Consider the following 19,191-nt stretch of genomic DNA (forward strand, 5'->3'; position numbering starts at 1 on the left):
GACGTCACGCCCGCCCCCTCAAAGAAAGTCTATGGGAAGGGGGGCGCGACTGCTGTCACCCCGTTTGTAATCAGTCTGATTACGGGCGACTACAGGGCCGGCGGCGTGTGACGTCACGCCTCCACCCCCATGTGACGTCACGCTCCGCCCCTCAATGCAAGCCGACGGGAGGGGGCGTGATAGCTATGGATAGGGGATAAGATGTGTAAGCACCAGAGAACCCCTTTAACAAATTTTTGCTAAAGTTGGATATCAGAATGAAACATTTTTTTTTCACTAAAATGCTGGTGTTCGCCCAAATTTTTTATTTTTACAAGGGTTAATAGGAGAAAAAGCCCCCCAAAATGTGTAACCCCATTAATTCTGAATTTGGAAATACCCCATATGTGAATGTAAAGTGCTTGGTGGGCGAACTACAATGCTCAGAAGAGAAGGAGTGCCATTGGGCTTTTGGTGAGAGAATTTGGTTGGAATGGAAGTCGGGGGCCTTGTGCGTTTGCAAAGCCCCCATGCTACCAGAACAGTGGACCTCACAGAATTGAATAAGCGGTGCAGTGAGCATTTACAGCCCACTGGCTTTTGACAGATTTTTTGAACAGTGGGCTGTGCAAATGAAAAATAAAATGTTCTCATTTCCACGGACCACTGTTCCAAAAAATCTGTCAGACACCTGTGTGGTGTAAATGCTCACTGCACCCCTTATTACATTACGTGAGGGGTGTAGTTTCCGAAATGGGGTCACATGTTTGGGGGTACACTGTTCTGGCAGCATGGGGGCTTTGTAAACGCACATGGCCTTCAATTCCAACCAAATTCTCTCTCCAAAAGCCCAATGAAGCTCCTTCTCTTCTGAGAATTCTAGTTCGCCCGCAGAGTACTTTACATCCACATATGGGGTATTTCCACACTCAGAAAAACTGGGGTTACAAAACTTTTTCTCCTAATACCCCTTGGGAAAATAAAAACTTTGGGGTAACCAACATTTTAGTGAAAAAAATCTGATTTTTCACCTGTGGGGTGTTAAGGCTCACTATACCCCTTGTTTCGTTACGTGAGGGGTGAAGTTTCCAAAATAGGGTCACGTGTTTTTTTTTCTGCGTTTATGTCAGAACCGCTGTAACTATCAGCCACCCCAGTGTAAATCATTAGTTTAGACCGCAAATGTACATGTTGCGCTCTCACTCCTGGGCCTTGTTGTGCGCCCGCAGATCACTTTACACCCTCATATGGGGTATTTCCCTTCTCAGGAGAAATTGCGTTACAATTATTTTTTTCTTTTTGCCTCTTGTAAAATTGTATAGGGCAACACCAGCATGATAGTGTAATTTTTTTTAATTTTTTTACACTTACATGCTGGTGTAGACCCCAACTTTACCTTTTCATAAAGGCAGTCAATAAACAGCTGGAGGCTTCGTTTTGGAAACACTACCGTATGAGACATTTTTTAAAAATTTTTTTTTTTTTTTGGGGGGGGGGGGGGGGGGGGGGTTTGATCTAGTGTAAGGGGGGTGTATATGTAGTGTTTTAGCCCTTATTTTGTGTTTAGTGTAGTTTTTTTAGAGTACATTCACACAGACGGGGATTCACAATGAGTTTCCCGCTGGGAGTTTTAGCTGCGGCGGAAAATTTGCTGCAGCTCAAACTTAAAGCAGGAAACTCTCTTTAAACCCCTGCCCGTGTGACTGTACCCTGTACATTCACATGGGGAGGCTAACCTTCAACTGACAGACCGTGCATGCTGGGAGTTGTAGTTATGCAACAGCTGGAGGCACACTGGTTGGGAAACACTAAGTAAGGTAACAGACTACCAGTGTTTTTGCTCCAGTGTACCTCAATGCGGTCTGTCAATGCATGCTGGGAGTTTTAATTTTGCAACAGCTGGAGGCGCACAGGTTTGGAAACACTGAGTTAAGAAACAGACAGTGTTTCCCAACCAGTGTGCCTCCATTTGTTGCAAAACTACAACTCCCATCATGCCCGGAGAGCCGAAGGGCATGCTGGGAGTTGTAGTTTTGCAACATCTGGCCATTCAGATGCTGCCAAACTACAATGCTCAGCATGACTGGACAGTCTTGGCATGCTGGGAGTTGTAGTTTTGCAATATCTGGAAGTGCACAGTTTGGAGACCACTGTATAGTGGTCTCCAAACTGTAGCCCTCCAGATGTTGCAAAACCACAACTCCCAGCATGCCCAGACAGCCTTTGGGTATCTGCACGATAAGAACAGATAGATAATCTCCAAACAGCAAAGTGGGATGGATAGGAGCGCTGAGACAAGGTAGAGGTTTAAAATGGTTTATTTCCCATCATGCAACACGTTTCATGGTTACCCGCTTCCTCAGGCATATTGGGTTCAACAAATTACAAGGTATATAGGGAAAAGGGAAACTGTGGAGCAGGCAATATCCGCCGAATATTAAGCAGAAATTGGTCCATCCTACTGGATGACATCATTTTAAAAAAATTGTTACCATCCCAACCAGGTATTACATTTCGTCGGTCCCCGAACCTGAGAAATATGGTGGCCCCTAGTAGGTTAAAAACTGAATCCTTTTTACAAAACCATTCTGTTGGTTCTAATGCCCCGGACACTTTCCATGTTGGCGATCAAGGTGTCTGTGTTGTGCTATGATAGGCACGCCCTCTGTTTCATTCAAATCTGAAAATAAAAGTTTTCAAATAAAAAAAACACTATTCTTGTGATAGTTCGTTTGCCATTTATCTACTTACCTGTTCATGTGGGATTCAATACGTTGGCCGCACCGTACAGACGGCGCGGTCACGTATGAATAAACACAGATCTAATATAAAAAATGGTTTTGTCTTGCACAGTGTTTCACGCCATCTACTTCTTAAGCATGATAGATGCATTGATGTTTTAAAACTGACCATACTGGAAACTGTTCCAGTTTTCGGTCATAATCACATACAGCGATTAAATAATAGGGAATCCTTTTGGATTTTCTTTTTAGTGTCAAACAACCAATTTTATTGTAATAGGCAAGAAGGTAGCAATGCCAAAGTAAAGCAGAAGTATCGGGACGCAGCCCGAATCAACAAAAAGGCAAAATCAAATAAATAAAAGGGAATAGGAAAATAAACAAGTCCATGGGTCAGACATGTGTGGATAAAAACAGACAGCAGGGTAATAAAACAGAACGGGTGTTGTCAGTTATTACGTTAGTTGGATTTTCTTTTTAGTCACTTTATTTCCAGATGGTCTTAATGAGACATTGGAAAATGCTCGATAAAAAATTATTCTAAAGAGTATTGTGATATTTTTATAATATATTCATTGTTCTTAATTATGGTGTATTTGTTTTATTGGATATTATTTTTGTGATATTATTATGTGTTTTTATATTGTTGTAATGGGTTAAAAGGGCTTGGCCCCTCAAGGGGTTAACTAAATTTTCCTCCTTGAAGGGGTTAACCCCTTTTCCCTATATATACCTTGTAATGTTGAACCCAATATGCCTTAGAAAGCGGGTAACCGTGAAACGCGTTGCATGATGGGAAATAAACAATTTTAAACCTCTACCTTGTCTCAGCGCTCCTATCCATCCCACTTTGCTGTTTGCAGATTATCTGTTCTTATCGTGTTTTTACCCCAGTGGGAAGAAGCTGCAGAGACATCTTGATGAAACACCTTGTTCCATTGTTGTACTTGGCTGTAGTCCAACTCCTTGCGGTAAGCGCAGTTTACATTTAGCGTTACCGATCACACTCTGGTGTTACACTACGCATCCGTTTGTGCTTTTTATTTGGGTATCTGGGCATGCTGGGACTTGTAGTTGTGAAACTATAAGGCAGCAGTGAAGATCTTCACTGCTGCCGCCGGTCCTCCCCTCTGCCGGTACCCGCTGTATGCCGGTGTCTGCCGCCGGTGACTATCCCCGCCATCTTTGCCCCCACCTCGCTCCTATCCTTTAGAATGATCAGGGCTGTCCCTGACAGCTCCAATCATTCCTATTTTCCAGGCTATCGGGTCACCAGAGACCTGAGCAGCCCGGAAAAGCCATGATTCGCTAGTCAGAATTGACAGGCGAATCACGGCGATCAATGACGGGGGGGGGGGGGGGGGGGGGGTTCGGGACCCCCCATGGTGATATGCCGGCATGGCTGCTGATAGATATCACCAGTCATCCCATTCCGATCCCCACATCTGGAGACACAGTGATCAAGGAACACAGCGCTGTAAGTGACACTTTACAGCGCCATACATTTACGGCGCTCGTAGTTAAGGGGTTAAACTTTCTACCTACAGACCCATATGAGGATTTTTTTTTTAGCGACACCAATTGTTTTTTGTAATGACATCACAGTTTACTACAAAATCTACAGTGCAGCATTAAACATTTTTGTGGGGAGAAATTGAATAAAAACAAAGAACGCCATTTTGCAACTTTTGTGGGCTTTTGTTTCCACGCAGTGCACTTTTTGGAAAAAACAACACATTCTGTAGATCCATACAATTACAATGATCCCCAATACATTATATATATATATATATATATATATATATATATATATATATATATATATATCTATATATAGATAGAGAGAGAGAGAGAGAGCGCGAGAGAGAAAGGAGAGAGAGAGAAAAAGGAGAGAGAGAGAGAAAAAGGAGAGAGAGAGAAAAAGGAGAGAGAGAGAGAGAGAGAAAGAGAGAGAGAGAGAGAATCGCGCATGGGGGCAGGGCTTCGCTGGCTCAATTTACATATCCATTGTATGTGACTTCACTTCACTAGGATGTAAAGTCACAGACAATGAATATGTAAATTAAGCTGGCGAAGCCCCACCTTCTGCACAGAATTCCCTGAATTCAGAGGATCTTCTGGGGGACATACCTCATGAACTACTGGACATTTAACCCCCCCCCCCCCCAAAAAACTACAGTAATCTGTAAATAGTTCAGAAGACAATGGTTTTGAATCTGTAAATTTTATCTTTCTACTCTACTCTTTATATGTTAATTTCGCTCACATATATCTTCCCATAGTGTGGGCTTTATATCGGGGTTTAGGTAAAGAAACACTTCCTTTTTTTATACGCTCCTAGGGGAGTCTGTTCAAATTATGGGAGTTGACAAAGAGAAGAAAATCCTGCTTAAGAAGAAAATACAGCATATCCTCATTTTTTCTCGGCTCCACTCCTGTAAAACAGACACCAGACGGTCCCCATTCAAAGTCTATGGGACCCATTGGGTCCTGTTATGCAATAGACCGTCCAGTTTGGTTCTTTGTCTCTGCAACGGACCTCCCTATTCTTTAAAGAAAAGAAACTGTCAAGAAGGCCATTTCCCATCCCATCCCCCACCTGTGACCCTTTTCTGGTTTGTTTAAATTTTTTTTATAATTTGGACATGTCATAGAGACATGTCTAAATGTTTGATCAGTCAGCAGTTTGGATACGGAACCGCACTCATCTAGCATCGATAGACTAACTACAGAATCCAACTCCTGCAGTGAACAGAGAGACAGGGTGGAGTGCTCTCCCTGCTCATTCTACCAATCGGTGGTGGTCTCAACACCCAGACCCTGATCAATCAAAACTATGACATGCCATTTTTATTTTGTGGAAACAGGGTCATGATTTCATGGTATGTGGACCATCTTCTACCAGGTTTCCTTTCAGTTCCTGCCAGATTTCAGCATTGCCAAGGTGATTTACTGGTCACATTTTCTATACTTAAAGAATCTTTTAATGAATGCAAATTCCTACAATTACCGTACATTATTTTACTAAACATTTGTACAATTCAATATAGAACACAAACTGTCACAATTCATTTTTACATGTTTCTTTGAATCTGTGATCCACCTTAGCTCAAACAGCATTGCCTGCATATTATTGTATAGGAGCAATAACGTGACATGTTACGGAGCTTAACGTCTGCAAATCTCTACTTCATTTATTACTGGATACTAATATGTATGAGACATCTGTAATGAATAAGCCTATGTTTAAGTGTGTGTGTGTGTGTGGGGGGGGGGGGGGGGTGTACAAAGAACACCACTAATGTATGCAGTGACCCCGTGTCATGAATGCCCAGTCTACAGCTCTAATTCCGTGTTTAGGTATGTTTCCTCACCTTTGCTTTCCCTTTTGGTACATAGTAAATACCAGATGCTCTCAGCAGAAAATATCTCTTCTTCCAGGATTTCTTTCCATCATCTTTCAGCCACAGGACTCCCTCTATTTCTGGGACAGTTACTGAACTACCACAGAAGCATTCCTGCAGATAAAAGACAGGGGATAAACAAATCCAAAGTTTTTGTGGCTGGACTGTTCAGGTTAGACCTCTCCCCCCCCCAAATAGTTAAATTATTGTCAGTTTAAAGGACATTAGAAGTGAAATCTCTTACATCAAAAAACTCTACATGTGTCCACCATGTGGTGCCGGAAAGACAGAGTACTATTGCTGGATCAAAGAAACATAATATTCCCAGTATATGCTTTCCATGAGGAGAACATGATTGTAGCTTTTAACAACCCTGAACACTGTATTTATTTTATTATGCTATCTAGTTTTATATACTCTCATTGGTGACATTATAGGGCTCAGTCATCTAAATGTTCTCGTTATTTTAGCTTATATAGGTAAAAAAATGTAAAAAAGTATCCCTGGTATGAAGTAGGACAAAATCTTCAATTCAGAAAAATAAAATATATCTAGCTAGCCTACCATGACAAGGCTACACCAGAAAAAAGGCCTTCCCCCTGCATCGCACTTAAAAAATAAATAAATAAAAAACGGGTTTCATTTTGAACACTGGTTTCACCTAAAATGTTCATACCAGGTTTCAGAAAAGATCTCACATCCTTTTCTCTAGGTAACCTTTGTAGCAATAGGTTTGCAACATTTTTCTCTGAATCTTTCACAGAATAAACATTAAAGTTATTAGATGGGTCCTTGTTGGATTAGTTGTTTTTCCAGCACATCCCACAGATGCTTAACCCCTTAAGGACGCAGGACGTAAATGTACGTCCTGGTGAGGTGGTACTTAACGCACCAGGACGTACATTTACGTCCTATGCATAACCGCGGGCATCGGAGCGATGCCCGTGTCATGCGCGGCTGATCCCGGCTGCTGATCGCAGCCAGGGACCCGCCGGCAATGGCCGACGCCCGCGATCTCGCGGGCGTCCGCCATTAACCCTTCAGGTGCCGGGATCAATACAGATCCCGGCATCTGCGGCAGTTTGCGATTTGAATGAATGATCGGATCGCCCGCAGCGCTGCTGCGGGGATCCGATCATTCATAACGCCGCACGGAGGTCCCCTCTCCTTCCTCCGTGCGGCTCCCGGCGTCTCCTGCTCTGGTCTGTGATCGAGCAGACCAGAGCAGAAGATCACCGAAAACACTGATCTGTTCTATGTCCTATACATAGAACAGATCAGTATTAGCAATCATGGTATTGCTATGAATAGTCCCCTATGGGGACTATTCAAGTGTAAAAAAAAATGTAAAAAAATGTAAAAGTAAAAAAAAAGTGAAAAATCCCCTCCCCCAATAAAAAAGTCAAACGTCCGTTTTTTCCTATTTTACCCCCAGAAAGAGTAAATTTTTTTTTTATAGACATATTTGGTATCGCCGCGTGCGTAAATGTCTATTAAAATAAAATGTTAATGATCCCATACGGTGAACGGCGTGAACGAAAAAAAAAAAAAAGTCCAAAATTCCTACTTTTGTAATGCATTTTATTAAAAAAAAAAATTATAAAAAATTAAAAGTTTTTCATATGCAATTGTGGTATAAAAAAAGTACAGATCATGGCGCAAAAAATGAGCCCCCATACCGCCGCTTATACAGAAAAATAAAAAAGTTAGAGGTCATCAAAATAAAGGGATTATAAATGTACTAATTTGGTTAAAAAGTTTGTGCTTTTTTTTAAGCACAACAATGATAGAAAAGTATGTAATAATGGGTATCATTTTAATCGTATTGACCCTCAGAATAAAGAACACACGTCATTTTTACCATAAATTGTACGGCGTGAAAACGAAACCTTTCAAAATTAGCAAAATTGCGTTTTTCGTTTTAATTTCCCCACAAAAATAGTGTTTTTGTGAAAACGTAAAAATTAAATTGTCTGAGTCCTTAAGGCCAAAATGGGCTGAGTCCTTAAGGGGTTAAAGGGGTTATCCAGGAAAAAACTTTTTTTTTTATATATCAACTGGCCCCAGAAAGTTAAACAGATTTGTCAATTACTTCTATTAAAAAATCTTCATCCTTTCAGTACATATGAGCTTCTGAAGTTAAGGTTGTTCTTTTCTGTCTAAGTGCTCTCTGATGACACGTGTCTCGGGAAACGCCCCGTTTAGAAGAGGTTTGCTATGGGGATTTGCTTCTAAACTGGGCGGTTCCCGAGACACGTGTCATCAGAGAGCCCTTAGACAGAAAAGAACAACCTTAACTTCAGAAGCTCATAAGTACTGAAAAGATTAAGATTTTTTAATAGAAGTAATTTACAAATCTGTAACTTTCTGGAGCCAGTTGATATATAAAAAAAAGTTTTTTTCCTGGATAACCCCTTTAAAACATCAGTGATTTGGTTCCTTAACACCATTCCTGAACAATTTTTGCAGGATGGCAGGACACATTATCCTACTAAGGCTGGGTTCACCCTACAGTTTCTCCCATACGGGAGAACATACGGCAGGGGGGAGCTAAAACCTCACGCTCCCGTATGCCTTCGTATGCGCTCCCGTATGTCATTCATTTCAATGAGCCGGCCGGAGTGAAACGTTCGGTCCGGTCGGCTCATTTTTGCGCCGTATGCGCTTTTACAACCGGACCTAAAACTGTGGTCAACCACGGTTTGAGGTCCGGTTGTAAAAGCGCATACGGCGCAAAAATGAGCCGACTGGACCGAACGTTTCACTCCGGCCGGCTCATTGAAATGAATGACATACGGGAGCGCATACGAAGGCATACGGGAGCGCGAGGTTTTAGCTCCCCCCTGCCGTATGCGCTCCTGTATGGGAGAAAACGTAGTGTGAACCCAGCGTAAAAGAGGATGCCAGTAAGTTTTTCTAGCAGAACAATGGCCAGATCATCACACTGTCTCCACCAGGTAAGCGATGCACATGCACCAGGCTATATTATGCCATTTGTGCTACAGTAGCTAAGTTGTTTCTGTTGCCCGTGGACAATATATGTAGTAGCATGGTGAACGCAGGACCACTGCTTTATTCAAGCTCCTCCTCCATGAATTCACACAGTGAGAAGGAATGGCCGGAGGTTAGGAACACTTCTAATAATTGTTAGAAATAGTCATGCATTTATGACCTCTCATCTTGTGGATACGTGATAAATATATTCCTATCATATTTTCAATCATATAATATACACCTTTATTTACAGCTCTTCCCTTCGATATTATAATATAATATTATACAGTATTTCTTTGGCACACTGTACTTAACACATTGCAGCTGTTCTTCCTTTTATGCATTTTTACTTATAAATTAATAAGAATCTGTTTGGCAGACAAAAAAATATTGGATAGAAAAGTTATAATGTAACTGTATGAAAAAGCACAGACACCGTCTTTCCCTTGCTATCCAGATGTTCCTTTGCGTATTTCAACAATGAGTAGTGAAAGAGTATCTATCATTATTGATTCATTGCATAGTGTTGGAGAGCTTGGAACTATGTGCCCCATCATCAGTCCTTTCTAGTTAAAGGATTTATAAAAAAAAAAAAAAAAAAAAGGCAAAAAGGCATAGAAGAATCTTAAAGAGTTACCCCCATTTGTAATAACTTTTGATGTGTTGTCCAGACATGTCAAAAGGTTGAGAACACCCTGGGTCTCACTGGAACCAAGAATTATAACCCACTGTATTCTTGCTGTCAATCAAACCCGATTCCCCACAGATTATAACTGTAAGAGTGAATTGGGCAAGGTGGCCGGCCAGGCAGTGATGTGCACTACCGGCCATTTTACCGGGTTACAACGCATGACCGCAGCAGGTCTATTTATCACAATGTCAGATGTTCGTCTATGCTACATCAGTGTACAAATAAGTTGTTTTGTTATTTTTCTAAACCCACAAGTGGTGTATTTTTAACTCTGTACTGTAACATATAGGAATGAGGGTCTAAATATGCAGATCAAATTTTATTTCAAGCTATAGAAAGGGTAACTCTGATCTCCGGAACGGGACCCCGACTCTCAAGGAGAGCGCATGTTGTATACACTACGCACTCCATTCCTCTGTATAGGAGCACAAGAGATGCCCGATTGCTGTACCCCAAGGATCCCATAGAGGCAGGGTCCCATTTAGCAGATCTCAGGGGGGAGTCCAAGGGGTATGACACCCCCCCTCTTGCATTCAGATACTTATCCCCTATCTTGTGGCTAGGAGATAAGATATTTTTCACCAGACATGCCATTTAACAATAGTAATGACTGGAAGACATGACTGATGTTAGTTGGAGCAGGAATACATATAGGAGACCATAAGGAGGTAACGTTTGACCGCAGAGCTAAAGAGCAAGGAACAAGAAGAAGACATGAAAAGTAAATTATGAATTCTGGTGACAAGAAGTGTACAAAGGAAGACTTTTACTACAATTGGTATTCTGCGAGTTGTTAAACTAAGAAAGTCATTCTGGCTCTTTAATGCAACACTGCATATAATTTAATGGGTGTCTATCACCGATAGTCTCCAAAAAGTATACTGTGCAGTGAGAAGTCTCTGTATAAAATAATGCAGTCTGTTGCACTATTTTATATAGAAAAAAGCAACTCTAATGGACACCACAGAATAGGGCAGCCTTTTGGCTTCTGCCATCTGAATGGAGACCAAAGGATGTGTTGGATGCATGTGATGGCTAATGGGTCAAAAGAGAGTGTGAAAGGAGCTTTAATAGACAAAATGTGAATAACTTTAATAAACGCCACCAAAATGTTATAATATTTGCACTCACCTCTAATAAGACTTCTTTATTTCTATCAGCCATCTCAGAAGTCTCTTTCTTTCCTAAAAGATAGTTCTGAAATAGAGAATTATTTATTAACAAATGAATGATGACTCACTGCTTCATCAGATTCCTTCAGCATTTTGGAAGAAAGATTAAGCAAAAAATATAAATTATTTATAGAGCTACCCACACATGCAATATGCCCAATCAACTGTTAAAAAGATGAACAAACTGAAATCTGTCTTTTCACAAGTCAGCACAACATCCAAGGGAAATCCAGACACAACCCAGGCTGCTACTCAAAGATCTAATACACAAGACAAATCTGCTAAGAGGGCCATTTTGGTAAAGAATGGACTTCTGTAAGTAAACATACCCTTAAATTCTACACCAACCAACAACCCACTTTAGAGTGTCCCTGCCATTAAAAAAAAAACAAAAACAAAAAACTACTTTTGACATATCTGTCTGACACGTCAAATGCTTTAATTGCTTGGGGAGTGTTGAGTTCCCGACTGATCTCTAAATATCGCTGGGAGAAGTGTGAGCTAGAACATTTCCCTGCCCATGGTAGTGATCTCCATCCAGAAGCACTGGACGAGCTCCATCATAAGTTCTGAAATGCTTGATTAAGATCAGCGCACATCTCCTGGCGATATCTAGAGATTTTTGGAGTCTGAACACTCAAATCCCGAGCAACCACAACTTTTCACTTTTATAAATGACAGAGACACTATAACGGGAATATTTCAGCAGCCATTCACATTCCAAACTGCTGACACTGTTAGCTGTTAAGGCAAGGAGACACAAGGTACATTTCATTTATATGTATATGCTTCCAAAACATACAGTCAAAAAGGTGTTCCTAAGCCCCTGAGGTGCTAAAGGCAGAAACTCCTTCTTGCTCTCATCCCATCCCATCTTGGTTGCAGCTTCCATTGGTAATAAAACAGTAGAACTTAAAACACATAGGGGGAGATTTATCAAAACCTGTCCAAAGGAAAAGGTTTTGCTAAATCTCCCCTATTATGTGTATGGCAAGTATAGGTGAATTTACAACCTTCAGTGACTGCGCCAATGATCCAAGGAACTTTTTACTGTTGATACAGTGAGTATGCAGAGTAAACATAAACAAAGTCTGTAAAGATGCCCAGAGTTAAAGAGGACCCATATTCAGTACCTAATCCTAATCATGTACATATAATGTTTATGTGTCTAGCTCCTATCTTTCTCTCAAATACCTTTTATCTGTTGCCCAATTGTTTTTATCACTCCTCACTTTTCATGACTCCGCTTCCTCCCTGAGTCTGCTGTGCAGTGCTGGGTCTCTTCATCCAATCGCTGCAGGCTGCTTAGGACAGGAGTGAGCACAGGAGTGCTAGTCCTGCCCTCATTTATTGGACTCTGTCCCTGCCTGAGCTTCTGTTTAGACAAATGATGCTGCACAGGATTGTGTTCTGGATGGTAAAGGGACCCTAGTGGTCTTTTTTTCTATAAGCCATGATTTATATAAAAAGGAGACACATTTTTTATGAAGTATATCAGAAAGGGTAATGTTTTGCCAAGATGTACAGGATATAAAGAGTTTTTTAATAGGACAGTCTACATTTAATATATTTGCATGTCAACAGTCATTGCAAAATGCTCCTCCACTGGCATATATTAGTACCTTTTAAAGGGAAACTAACCAGCACTAACCTGAATATACAGGTAGATAAGACAAGTGATGCTGATTCAAACGCTTCTTATCAAAGTGCAGGTATAAAAGTTGGAAACAGGGCTTAGCTTCCAGCAGACTGGCAATCAAGAAGGGGAGCAAGGAGGAGGTCCACCCCTCAATCATCTCAGGGGGCTTGGGAATGCCTTTTTGACTGTTTGCACCAACAATTTTATAAAGTCACAATAAGGTGGTATTCTACTCCTCTAAGACTTTCAAAACATTACCCAGAAGCTTTTAGTTTTTGTTGGAGAGGTTGCGGCCTTATTGGCTCTATAACTCACATTTTTGGAGTTGTCGCAAATTAGCTTCTTTATGGTCAGACGCAATCGAAGCAATTAAAAAACTATCAGATATTCCTTGCCAAATGAACCATGCCCTCGCTCTTCTCTGAATAGGCATAGATAAGATTCCTTTAAACTCAAGGATTCCTGTATGTCATATTCTACAAACAATTACATTACTGATTGCTAGAAACTGGAACCCAGTCTCAAAGAAAAAAATGGAAATGTTGGAATGAAAATATAAATGTGTCTCATAGCATCAACAGGTATTAACTCTTATTTATATATTTCATAATTAATAGAGGCGGAAACATGACAGGCTGGTAGAAAACTTTCATATTTTCTGTTTTGTCTGTTTTCTTTAATGTATTTATAATGTTTTATTTTATTTATATAATAATTATTATTGCTATTTATGTAAAATGTAATTTTTTTTTTATTGTAAAATGTAATAAAAACTATTGGAAATTGACTGTTTGCACCAGAGAATAATTTTTTTTTCTATATGATGGAAGCACAGAAATATATGACAGGTACCATGTCTTTGGAATGTGAAGAGCAGGTGACAGATTCCCTTTAAAGCCTTCTAGTAAGCCTATGCAGTGGTGTAGGTAAGGTAAGGAGCAGTAGACTGGTGTGGCATATACCCTAGGAGTGGGTACTTTAGGATATACCAATGTACGAATGAAGTTGAACTGCTGAATAGTAGAACTATTATTCTACTGTAGTTAGTGCCCGGGATCTCCTTATCCAGTTTCGTCTTATTCTTTGCTTGTATTATACGTGTGTACGCTTGCTTCGTATTGGGTTTTCTGCTTCTGATGTTGTTTTCAGTGTAAATGTACTTAGGGGTTCACTTTTGCATGCTGTGTGGAGCTGTCCATGTGTGGTTCCCTTTTGGAGGGAAGTGTTGCAATTTCTGGCAGATCATCTGAAGTTTCCGTATGTTTTTGCCCCAGAGGTGTGTTTGTTGGGAATTATCAATGGCTGGTGTCTGGCCCACATAGGCGTCTGTTGGTGCGTTTTCTTCTTTTCTGGTCACTATGGTGTGGAAAGAGACTATTGCTCCCCCTCTCCCCAGTTGGGTAGCCTTGGTTAATAGGTATTTCCATTTATATCGTGCTTTTTACGCAAGTCGAGGTTGTCCGCAATAGTTTGATAAAGTTTGGATGCCTTGGTTACTTTTGGAGGCTTCAGCTGATTCTCCTGTAAGAACTGGGTCACAGACTTAGTTGGCCTGGTCCTTGTTGCCATGTAAGGGTAGTGGGTGGGAGTCTCTGGGGTTGTGTATGTGAGTGCATGGATACATGTCTGTGTTGTTGGGCTGGTTCTCTCTGGGAGCTGCGCAGGATGGGTCTATTCCTGAGCGACATTGTCCGAGTGCATCATTATCACATATTCAGCTGCTTTTTGTTTTCTAGGCGCTGTGTGTGTGGCTAGTAATGTAGCCAGAAACTGGAAGACTGACAGTTTCGAATCTGAGGAATTGGCAAATAAAGTACATGTAAGAAAGTGGACACTAAATTAAAGGAGAACTATGGCATTTTTTTTATTCACCCTCCGTGCCCAGCTGCAAAATGAAACAAAAACAACTTGCCTACGTTCCCCCGTTGCTCCGATATGGGTGTTCCGTTCTCTGGCCCTTGTCTTCTTCCGCTTCCTGCGGGTCGGTGAGTCATGCTGCTCTCAGCGTATCACCGGCCGCAGCGGGACATTGCTGCTGTCTGTGATATGCTGAGAGCAGCATGACTCACCAATCCGCAGGAAGCAGAAGAAGACAGGGACCAGAGAACGAGACACTGATATCGGAGCAACGGGGAAATGTAGGCAGGTGAGTTAAAGTTTGTTTTGTTTCATTTTGCAGCCCAAGCACTGAGGGTTAATAAACAGACAAACGCCATAGTATTCCCTTAACAACAATGGACGTAAACGTACGTCATGGTGCCGGCCGTGGTACTTAATGCCCCATGACGTACATTTACGCTCCACCATTACCGCGAGCACCGGACCGGTGTTCGCGTCATGTGCGGCAGGTCCCGGCTGCTATCAGCAGCCAGGGACCCGCGGGTAATGGCAGACATCCGTGATCACACAGATGTCTGCCATTAACCCCTCAGATGCCGTGATCAATACAGATCACGGCATCTGCGGCAGTGTGGTACTTTAAATGGATGATTGGATCGCCCGCATCACAGCTGTGGGGATCCGATCATCCATAATGGCGGACAGAGGTCCCCTCACCTGCCTCTGTCCGTCTCCAGGGGTCTTCTGCTCTGGTCTGAGATCGAGCAGACCAGAGCAGAAGATCACCGATAACATTGATCAGTGCGATGCCCTATGCATAGCACTGAACAGTATTAGCAATCAAATGATTGCTATAAATAGTACCCTATGGGGACCATTTAAGTGTAAAAAAATGTAAAAATCCCCTACCCCAATAAAAACGTAAATCACCAGTTTTTCCAATTTTACCCCCAAAAAAGCGTGAAAAAAAAGTTATAAAAATATTTGGTATCGCCTCGTGCATAAAAGTCTGAACTATCAAAATATATTGTTAATTATCCCGTATGGTGAACGGCGTAAACGTAAAAATATAAAAATTGTCCAAAATTGCTGCATTTTTGTAGCATTTTATTCTCCCAAAAATTTATTAATAAATTAGTAAAAAGTAAAACCTAAGTAAAAGTGGTACCGATAAAAACTACAGATCTCGGTGCAAAAAATTAGCCCTCATACCGCCCGCTACATGGAAAAATTAGAAAGTTATAGGTGGTCAAAATAGGGCAATTTCAAACATACTAATTTTGTTAAAATAGTTAGAGATTTTTTAAGCTGTACAATTACAGAAAAGCATATAACATGGGTATCATTTTAATCATATTAACCCACAGAATAAAGAAAACATGTCATTTGTACCATAGAGTGTACACCGTGAAAATAAAACTGCTAAGTTGCGGTTTTCTTTTCAATTTTCCCACATAAATATTTTTTCGGGTTGCACTGAACATTCTATGGTAAAATAAGTGATGTCATTACAAAGTAAAATTGGTGACGCAAAAAACAAGCCCTCATAAGGGTCTGTGGATGGAAATCTAAAAGAGTTACGATTTTGAGAAGGCGAGGAGGAAAAAACGAAAATGCAAAAATAAAATTGACCTGGCCCTTAAGGGGTTAGACAAGGTCGATTCACTTCGGTAATTGGTAATCAATTCTACATTTATTTTTATTTACAACAACCTGTAGTCATGTATATTTCAAACTTTAATTCTGGATTTTTTGGGCTCTTATCCATTCCTTCACATGACTGTTACTTCATAAAATAATTGCTTTTTTTTACTTTTCTGCATTAAAAATTCAGGGACAGTTGAACTTACAAAACTTGGCAAGTTGGTCAGACTGCCCTCATTCTACCCACTGTGTGCCTTTCTCAAACTTTTGCTTATTCTATTTGTTTGCTAGCCCTAAAACACTTCTCACTGGGTCATTCCCTGACACTCCTCCTTAGCACTTCAGTTCATTTTCTGTGCAACTTTTTTATGCATTGTGCTATTCAACCCTCATGATCTCTGTTCTAAAACATTACACCAGTTATTAACAAGTACAAAACCTTAACTGTACTTTTCTTTATGAACATTAATAATACAATTTCAACAGACGTGATATAAGCAACATTTTACCTACAAAAGAAAACATTAACATTAAAGGGGTACTCCGGCGCTTTACATCTTATCCCCTGTCAAAAGGAATAGGGGATAAGATGTTAGATCGTGGGGATCCCACCGCTGGGTACCCCCGCGATCTCTCCCGCAGCACCCCGTTTTTCAGCTGCACAGAGTGAGGATCGCTCTGTGGCTGATGACGGGCGGTGGGCGTGACGACTGCACTACCCGTCATCAGCCACAGTCCCCTGCCCTGCTCGTCATCAGCCACAGAGCAATCCTCGCTCTGTGCAGCTGAAAAACGGGTGAGTTGCAGAAGAGATCTCTTTTGATAGGGGATAAGATTTTTAGCGCTGGAGTACCCCTTTAAAGAAATACTTCTTCAGTAAACCAGATGTATTAAAAACAATTGCAGGTAATAGTGTATCAAAGACTCTACCACAACTTTCCTCCAAATACCATGATCTCTCAAATTTTTACTTTTTTTACTTTCACACATACATTATCCTGCACAGATTTGATGTGCAGGATTTGAAGCTGGGTTTAGTCATTTAGTTTACATTGAAGTCTGCAGCAGAAGATCCTGTGCATCAAATCTAACCTGTTGGTAGAGGCTTGTAGTGCAGTTGACCCTAATAATAATGATATTTACCTAGTCCCAACCGGTGGTCCCATTTGCCCATTATCTTTCTTATTCGGGCGGCAGGCTTGGTGCACCACCAGCACTCCAGAAGCATGCTGACATCAATGCTGTAGTTTCCTCACTCCGTTTGGCTGCAAACATGCTTGAAGAAGCAGCAGCCGCGACTTCAGCATGCTAGTGGAGAGCCGCCCGTGCACTAAGCCTTCCGCCCAAATCAGGAAGATAAGAGTGAACAGGATCAAGAGTAAGTAAATATCATTATTATCAGCGTCACCAACCATGCCAGCCTGTACCACGGAAATTCCGCAGAAGCAGAGTCCAATTGATTTCAATGGGATTCTGCTGCTCTGTTTACAAAGCAGAATTTCCGCACCGGAAACATCTGGCCCGGAAATTCAAATTCCGGTGTTACCCCCTATATATTTCCTGTATAGTAGTGCTTAAAACTGTACACCAAATAGTGTTGCAGACACATTACAACTAATGCCAATTTAAAAACCCAAAAGAGGTATTCCAGTGTGGAATCCAGTCCCAGCTTCCTCTCACGTGTCAACCTTGTCAATGGTAGCAGTGATGACTTGCCTCAGTCAGTGGGCACGGGATCAAGACAGGTTAGTATGCAGTATGCTTTGTTTCTCCTTTTTTTTTTAAATGCACCCTGACTTAATTATAAAAAAAAAAAAAAACTTTTTCAGGACTGAAATATTTTAATTCTTCTTCATTCAGTTAATACAGAGTGTGCTATTGTATTTCTCGTAGAAATGTCCCATTTCTTTAGTGTCACATGCAGTAATTGGAAAAGGTAATTAAAAGGACTAGCACCAGATGAAACAGTAAATGTTATTAGGGCCCGGAAGCATTTAATTTTTGTATATTATAGCCATTCACACGGAAGGGACATAAGACTGCTGTGTACTCTGTATGTTTCAAAAAATTGAGACGATTAATCATTTGTACAAAAAGGACGATGTCTAAAAAGAAAAAAAATCTGAACTAGCTTTATTTCTAATGATCTTATTGAAATAATGAAACGGAGCAAGCAGCTGTGCTAAAGTAAAAAATGCTTTGCTTTTAACAAGGCTATTCTATTATACTGTAGCAGCTTTATTACTGCAGCCTTGTGGAATTGTTTAATTTAATATGTCTTTCCGGCAAGCAGCCTCATTGTTCTTGTAAGCCAGAAGCACACAGTGCCTTGAAGACTGGTTGATCATAAGTGTGTGCTTTCACAGCTCTCTGTATGTATTGAGTTGCAATGCTCCAGACATTGCAGGTGTCAAGGTAATTAGAAAATCCTAAGCCCCTTGGTGAAGGATAGCGTGTAGTACAAGGAAAGTTATAATTACTAATGGCAGAATGTGCACTGTCTACCATTTCTACTGGAACTCATGGTATTTCAGCACTTCAATAGTAAAGTACCTCTGCGCTACATAGAAGATGACTAGCCAGCTGTTACAAAGCTACAAGTATTGACTGCCCATTTTTTCGATGGCGGTCTGATTCAGCTGAGGCAATGGAATTTCAATACGCACAAGCACATGCAAATAAAGAAACCTTTCAAAGATTTTAATTGTTATCTTCTGAGAACCTAGTATCTAATGACAGTTGTTCGCAGGCAGATCGAATGGCGTTTTGTTGAAAAGAACAAAAGGATCAAAATGGGATTCTAGAATAATCTGTATATATAAAAGTGGGGACAATGGAAGTGCTGACCCAGCAGCATTTATGTTCAATAAGTTAATATTGCAGCTACCATTAATAACATTATAATGGATGTCTATATAATGTTTATGGACTTTTTGAGTATATAGTGCTTACATAGAAATGATAAACAGTAGAGCTGCACTTGTGAACCACTTAAAGGGGTACTCCACCCCTTTACATCTTATCCCCTAACCAAAGGATAGGGGAAAAGATGTCCGATCATGGCAACTGGGAGGGACCCCCGCTATCT

At 40.9% G+C, this 19,191-nt stretch overlaps 1 protein-coding gene across 5 annotated transcripts in view; it reads right to left on the minus strand.

Annotated features, from left to right (window-relative positions):
* Positions 1-19,191, minus strand: part of RAPH1 (Ras association (RalGDS/AF-6) and pleckstrin homology domains 1) — a 201,008-nt gene that overhangs the window by 22,115 nt on the left and 159,702 nt on the right. For all 5 annotated transcript variants that reach the window (XM_056537175.1, XM_056537178.1, XM_056537177.1 and 2 more), the window contains 2 exons: positions 10,941-11,006; positions 6,095-6,238 (listed from right to left, as the gene is read on the minus strand). In XM_056537175.1, coding sequence (XP_056393150.1) covers positions 6,095-6,238; positions 10,941-11,006 — 210 coding nt within the window. The remainder of the gene's footprint in view (positions 1-6,094; positions 6,239-10,940; positions 11,007-19,191) is intronic.

The sequence above is a fragment of the Hyla sarda genome, chromosome 8, assembly GCF_029499605.1.
Source record: "Hyla sarda isolate aHylSar1 chromosome 8, aHylSar1.hap1, whole genome shotgun sequence".
Taxonomy (NCBI): domain Eukaryota; kingdom Metazoa; phylum Chordata; class Amphibia; order Anura; family Hylidae; genus Hyla; species Hyla sarda.